The sequence below is a fragment of the Pteronotus mesoamericanus genome, unplaced genomic scaffold (genome assembly GCF_021234165.1).
Source record: "Pteronotus mesoamericanus isolate MK-2021 breed Mesoamerican mustached bat unplaced genomic scaffold, CSHL_Meso_final contig_94, whole genome shotgun sequence".
Taxonomy (NCBI): Eukaryota; Metazoa; Chordata; class Mammalia; order Chiroptera; family Mormoopidae; genus Pteronotus; species Pteronotus mesoamericanus.
Window position 1 is genome coordinate 47,678,940 of NW_026555285.1, and position 7,591 is coordinate 47,686,530.

Genomic DNA, 7,591 nt, shown 5'->3' on the forward strand with positions numbered 1-7,591 from the left:
TTTCCATTAAGATTATTTTCAAAAACATCCAAAAGTTAAGATAATATGAATGGCCATGCACGTATCACCTGATTTCAACAATGACCAACTCGTGACCACCTTCGTTTCCTCTCTACCCACGGTCTTCCTACCTCCCATCTGCCTCTCCTTCGCCTACAGACTGAATTGTTCTGAATTCCAGAGAGCACATAATTTCATCCATAAACATATCTGTGTGTACTTCTGAGACAACCAAAAGGAAACACACAATGCCATTTTCACATCTAAAAATCTAACAATATTTTCCTAATAACAAATGTCTCATCAGTGTTCAAATTTCCCCCATTGCCTCAACTGTTTTCGAAGTCAATTTGTTCAAATCAGGAACCAAAGAAGATTCATAAATAGTATTAACTGAATATTTCTCTCATTTCTTAATATATATATATTCCCACTCCTCCCTAGTTCTTTTTCTTTTTTACAATTTATTTGTGAAGAAACCAGCTCATTTGCCCATACAGCTCCCAACATTGCAGACTTTGCTGAATGAATCTTCAAGGTGTTAACATACCCCTCTGCCCCCATATTGCCTATAAACTGGCAGTTAGATAGAGAAACTTGATTATATCTGGTTCAATTTTCTGGTATGAATTCTGGTGTTGTGTACCATTATTAACAGTCACATGTATGAGCGCGACTGTAACCTCTTTTTGGGAGGTTAGCAGCCGGTGGTGACTAAAGGCTAGATCAGAGGTCATCCTCAACGGGGCAGTTTCGTCCCTCAGGGGGGCATCTGGCATTGCCTGGAGACATTTTGATTGAAATAACTAGGGGAAAGGTGGTGCCACTGGTGTCTGGCAGGTACAGGCCAGTGACCCCGCTAACCATCCTACCGCGCAGAGGACGGTCCCCAACAATGTCAGCCGCGCCACGGCTGACAAAGGGTGGCTGCAACGTCTAACCTAATTCTACCACTTCTTCCCCTCTTAGATGGAAAATGTCTAGAACGGGAAGCTTGCCCTCAACAACTGTACAGAGTTGGTACAAAAGTCAGGATAAACGTTCCTTTTATTTCACAGTTTTCAACATAAGTTCGCTCCCTTCCATCTACCAAAGACACCTAAGAAGGGTTCTGTTTGGTTTTCCATATCACTGTGAATTCGCGGACTTAAACAGGTTCCCTGTGTCTCAGTTTGCTGAGCTCTTCTGCCTGATGCTCCAGCCGTCCGACCCTTGGCCAGCAGAAGCCTCTCCGGGTGGCTCCAGCCTGTCTGACACCTTCCCAACAGCCACAGAGACCTTCCCCGCGGGAGAGGGCGTTTAGAGACCACAATCTGGATGCACCCGTCCCTTTTGCCTCCTCCTATTTTTGAGAACACCACTCCGCTTCGCTTTTAACCTTCCAAGTTATTAGCCTTTAGTCAATGGAAGCCTACCAAACTGTTCAAAATGTTTTTAAGTACTGACTGAAATCATGTATAACTCTTCCATACAACTCACACAGAAATACTAACTAGGTGATATTACTATGTGATGTAACATTTACATCATTAAAAAAATAGAATATAAAAATAAAAAGCATTGTTACCCACTGTAGAGTAGGCTGCTCACTCAAGTACGAGGAATCACTATTTACACATTGATGTATTCACCTTAATTAATCTGAAACTTTCATAACTGAGGATGCATTAAAGTAACCCAATCTTAATTATTGCCAATGGAGAAGTGGTTATCGAAAGGAGGTTTATTCAACGAGGGAATATCTCTGGTGGAAAACCATTTGGAGAAATGGGTTTTTTTTTTTCTTTTTTAAATTTTTGTTAAAGAAGCTAAGATTCCTAAGAGAATATCCTAGAATAAATGTTACAACCTCCTAAGGATGAGAACTAGGATGAGTGGCAGATTTAGAAATCATACTAATACAAAGACAGACCTAGATGCTTCCGGAGTAAGTAGTTCAATTTTCTACCTGAACATGGTACATGAACAACAAATACGTCAACCTAATGCATAAAAATACTTGGCACAGAGCCAGGCATACAGGACATTTTCAAGAAATGCTTAATGAAAAGAGTTTACGTACTTCCTTCACCTCCCTGAAAATGCTTACAAATTCTTCATTGATGGCTAAACTCCGGCGTTCAATATCTCCACGTAAATTTCGTCGAGTCCGCAAACTGTTTTCAACAAAAAAAGCTGAAAGGGCCTTGAGAGCTTCCAACATCTCCTACACAAGGGGTGACAGAAGAAAGCGATCGGGATCAATTTTCAAATGTTTTCCTAAATCTCCACCCAAAATTCAATGAAATCATTTTCAAATCATGTGTTTCCATGGAACACCCCCCAAAATACTGAATGCGCTCCACATCCCTGAACAGGAAACTCATTTCTGAAACGCAAGGAGCGGGTACGGACTTGTGCCTTGCGGCGCCCGAGCGACGCTATTCCCCGCACAACAGTTTGGAACCGCAAAGCTCAGACGCATCCTCGCTGCTCCATCATTCCCAGCCCTGACCCCCTGATCCAGCCGCCGGCTCCGTCCTCCCAGCCGCTCGGACCCCGAACACGACCGAAGGGACGCGGGCTCCACCACTGATCCCGGAACCTTTTTGTAAATACGAGCAACACCCAGGCTCTCCCCCGCCCCCAACCTCACGCGCGGGGCTGGGTCCCCTCGGCGGGGGACCCGGGGCGAGGGACCCGGTGCCGCAAGGACGCCGCCCCTGGCCCGGCTCCGCCCCGCGGGCCGCGGGGTCCCAGCCCCTGCCAGCCCCGGCTACCTTGTCGTTGTCCAGCCGCGTCTCCAGAATCTTATGCAGCTTCCGCGACAGCGGGTTGCTGGTCTGCGCCGAGGCCCCACCTGCCCCATTGCTGAGGCCGCCGGCAGCCCCCGACGGGGGCACCGCGACGACTTCCCCGTTGGCCTCGGCCATGACGCCCCGGGGCCACCCCCGAGTCGGAGCTGCCAGCTCAGCCCGGCACCGCCAGGACTGCGCATGTGCGCAGTGTGCTGGCGCGCGTGCGCAGTAAAAGACAAAAATTTAGACACTCGTATAGGACTTAAAGGATTTCGGTATCCTGAATCTATGCAAGCATGAGCTAAGTATTAGGAAAATACTCAGAGATTTATGCCTGACGTATAAGTTCACTAAAAGTTCACTCAAATTAAATTCATCTTCCTTGAATGCTTTCCTTTTCTTTTTTTCTTCTTTTTTTTTTTTTTTGAAAAGTATTGATTGAAAGCATTTTATGAGCCAGATACTCTCGTAGGCATGGGAGAATCTACGTTTTCTGTCTGAGACAAAGGACTTAATAAATGTTACTAGATTGTGATCAGTGCAGAAGGAAACGAAGTACTGTGCAATGAACCAGTAACGGAGAGGGGGCCGACTCCATCCAGGAAGGTGTGGAAAGTAAGTGACCTGTAAACAGTTTGCAGGAGAATGTGGAGCCACAGTCCCCCTTCTTCTTAGCTCAAGATGGCATGTGAGCCTCAGATACCAGATTTGTCTTCAGCCCCATATTCTTACAGAACCCCCATATGTACATGCATAATAAATTGGGTTATTTTTTCCTATTCATGTCTCCTGTCAATTTGATTATTAGACCAGCTAGGAGAACTTAGAAGAGTACAAGGAAATTTATTATTTTTCTTCTTCTACAGTAGGCCGGGAAAGGACCATATTTTCAAGGAAAGACATGACACTGTCCTATCTACTAACAAAATTAACCCCAGACAAAACAATGACAAGGATTGTCCTTTTTACCTTTTTCAATTCTCCATTCCTGGTTTGGGGCTTCTCATCCACCCTTCCATAGAAAAATTAAATGCCCTGAAGTTATGCTGTCCCTGCAGGGCTCAAGGCTTCGTAGGAAAGTCCCGCCATCGCTGCTAAAATATTGTATTGGCCAAAAAATCAGTATGTTTTTTTCCATAAAACAAAAGACACATTTTTCCTTTTCACCAATAACTTTATTGACTTGTATATTTTGAGTATGTCAGCTACATTCCACGTGCTGGAACATTGGTTGGTCTCAATTAATGTCTCGATTTGATCACTATAAACTTCAACTGGTCTGCCTGAGTGCGAAGCATCATCCAGCAAAAAATCTCCAACATGAAGCTTTGCAAACCAATTTTGACAACGTTGGCTCAGTCACAGCACCTTCTGCATACTCTGCTTCAGCTACATTTTTATCTTTCTTGAAATAATAAAGCATAATATGCTGAAAATACTGCATATTTTCTTCCATCTTCAATATTAAAATGGCTATACACAAATTCACCAATTTTGATGTTTTTTAAAAAAAAATCCATGATGATGTGACAGCTGTCACAACACAGTCTAACAAAATTGTTTCAAATGAAGTTAAAGGTAGCTAAGCACTACTAGAGCCATCTTATGGGAAAAAAAGAAAACTTTTTAGCCAACCCAATATTAATGAGTTAACAGTATGAGATGCATTTTAACTAGGACTCTATACTTAATATTTCAGCTGTCAGAAGAAATGTATATGATAGGTTTTTGTATGAGCTTCATATATGAACTTCATCTACCTGTAATTTTTGCCACTTCTTCACATCTTGCCATCTGGAATCTGGGAACAAATCAAAGAAAAGAACATTCCATCAAAAGTAAGAACATCTCCATTTAAAAAAATTTTTTTATCCTCACCCAAGGATGTTTTTTATTGGACTTTTTTTTTTTTTTTTTTTTTTTTTTTAGTGAAAAAGGAAGGGGGAGAGAGAGAGAAAGAGCAAAACATCATCAATTGGTTGCCTTTTTGTATGTATCCCTCCCCACCCAACCTGGATTGAACCCACAACCTGGATATGTGCCCTGACCTGGAATTGAACCTGTGACTTTTCAGATGACGACGCTCCCACCCTCTGAGCCACACCAGCCAGGGCTCTTTTTTTTTTTTTTTTTTTGGCTTCAGGATTTCTGAAAAGAACAATGGTTGCTTACTGGAACTATCATTGTAAGTTTAAGGTCAAGGACTGCTGAAAATTATATCATGACGTAGAGGTTTAATTTTAGACCCTAACATGGTTGTTAGCTCTTTCCTATACTGGGTAGCTAGTTCTTCAAATTTTACATGCTCTGTTCAGTTTTCTCCTCTTCACCTGTCTTATCTATCCAATAGTTTAAAAGGATCTTTTATCATTTACATTAAGGTTCACATCACTAATAATAACCTTTCTAGGTTTTACTTTCTAGGAGATATTTGTTTTGAATAGAGAACACCTTTTTTATTCCGAAGAAGGATGTTCAGTAATGGAATTTCTGAGATGAGCCCCAAGTTGATAGGGCAAGAATCTCTTCTCAAAATCTCTCAAACCGGTATTTTATGTTGATATTAGTCTTGACCCATTACGAAAATCAGAGGCTGCAAGCTGGCCAAATTAGGGCCACTTATGACTCACTTAGCCAGCACAGAATTTTAATTAAGTCTAGGCCAACATGTAAGAACTGGTTTATATAAAAATTAAAATTTCTAGCTTTACTTGAAAATAAAATAGAGGATATTTATCAATACTGTCCTTAATTTCCCAAGGCACCAGTTATATATGGAAGAAAATACTTTTGTCTCCTTAAGCAGGCCATACACTTTCCAATTTGCCACAGTTCACATCATCGCCTATTATTTTTACACAAATACTGAAGTCAAATGTTACCATTTATCATCAAGCACAGTTTCTCTCATATTAGAAAAATATCCGTCTTTGTTTGGTCTACCAAAAGTGGAAAAATGAGAGACAGGCAAGGCCATTTGACGTTTCCTATACTTGGGCCCACTTTACCCATTTCTACTCTTTCTCCAGTCTCTGTAGACATTTAAGTCTTTTAACTTAATTTAATACGCTTGTCCTCATTGAACCATTTGGCCAGGAAAAAAGATTGTATTTGAGAGTTAAATTTGGGTAGAAAATAGGTTGTCAGGAAAGGGGAGGTGGGAGGGTCGTTTTATATATAGCAAAAATATGAATGTGTATGTCTAATATTCATGCGACTGCCCCCCCCAAAATAAACCCACCAGAAGAGTCGGCAAAAAGCACCTCAGAGGTGCAGCGGTCGGAAGGGGTGCCCCGTGCATGCAGAGGAGAGCCCGGAGGGAGAACTCACAGAGTCATTCTTGAGCCAAGTCTTAAAGGATGAGAGGGATTTTTCTTGGCAGAGGAAACTTGATTACTTCATGATGAAGCCTGGGAGTCAATATTGGAACTTGGACTTCTTTTCCCTTTCATTTTTTTTTTTCCTCTTGTATTCATTACTATTTTCCACACGTAAATCCTCACACAGAAGAGTCGGTACATAACGTGGGGACATTAAATCCAACATTCTCATGTCAGTCAACCACTCCCCACATAAGCACTTCTATCTGGATCTAACGGGGAGAAACGTGTGAGATGTAGAAAGAGCGCAGGAGGTGGAGCCATGAGTCCTGTGCTTGTCCCCTGGCACTGTGACCTTCCCGGCTCTGCGGCTTGGAGCAGGACAAAACTTCGTAGTCTCTGCATCCTTGAGTGTGCATTGTAGGTGGAAACAACTCCATCTCGTCCTACTCGAAGGGCAGATAGTAGAGGGAAAATCCTACTGAAGTGATAGCTCCCCTTTCCTGAGCAGTTTCTATGCGCTTGGCACCACGGTAAGCACCGTACAGATGTTAACTCGTTTAGTCTTTAGAAGAGCACTGTGGGAAGACGTTACCTCTCCTTTACAGGTGAGTAAATTGAGTTTGAGGCAGGCTAAGTAACTCACTCGTCCGAGATGGGAAAAGCAGCGACAGAGCCCACAATCTGCCTGCCTGGACCCATAGCAGGCCTTCCCCCTGGAAGAAGCGTTTCTGTGGCTACAGCACACTCAGGTCAACCCTGTCTTGGTGGCAGCAGCTTGCTATGCTAAATCTTATACATGGATTTACCTTTATTATATCAATACATCAACACTTAATTTGAAACACTCTGGAAAATACCCAGAGCCAAGGGAAAAAAAAAAAAAAGGGCATGTATCTCTTTAGTAAAAAATGGAAAAAACAAGTGGCTTTAGGTTCATGTACTATGTTATGACCCCTAAAATCATCTTGATCTTTCTACGCTACTGGCAAAATGATCATACCCTGAAATTCATCTTAGAAAAGTGGATCAGGTCAGACCATTGTAGGTTTGACCATGTTGGATTCTTTATTGCTAAATGAATTCTAAGATGGTAGAAGAGAAATACTGCAAAACCTGTCTGGGGAAATAAACGATTCAAAACTGATAGTCTGGATTAATTTATTACATTGGGAAGCTTGATGCCCGGCTGTTCGATCATTCTCCAGCACTGATCAGTACAGCAGAACTGTTCTTAAGACTTTAAGGTGCTATTTTCATCTAAGACACAGAGGAACAAGAAAAAGGGAAAAGTTAACCTGTGGCAAAATGCTGCGACTTTTCCCTTATATCCCTCTTGGTGTTTATTGACTCCTGAAGAAGTTTATAACATGCAGGTTTTGCGAAGATGCTACAGCAGGGAATTTCCTGATTTCTGGCCAGATTGACGGTTGGTAATCACATCACCCTCACTACAGAACCATGAAGCTTCTTCTTAGAGGAGAGAACAACAGG

At 42.2% G+C, this 7,591-nt stretch overlaps 1 protein-coding gene across 1 annotated transcript in view; it reads right to left on the bottom strand.

Moving 5' to 3' along the window:
- Nucleotides 1–2,975, bottom strand: part of COG6 (component of oligomeric golgi complex 6) — a 36,194-nt gene extending 33,219 nt beyond the window's left edge. Inside the window, exons 1-2 of the mRNA XM_054586512.1 lie at nucleotides 2,760–2,975; nucleotides 2,063–2,206 (exon numbers count right to left, since the gene is read on the bottom strand). Of these exons, the coding sequence (XP_054442487.1) occupies nucleotides 2,063–2,206; nucleotides 2,760–2,912 (297 nt within the window). The 5' untranslated portion in view covers nucleotides 2,913–2,975. The remainder of the gene's footprint in view (nucleotides 1–2,062; nucleotides 2,207–2,759) is intronic.
- Between the last annotated feature and the right edge of the window lie 4,616 nt (nucleotides 2,976–7,591).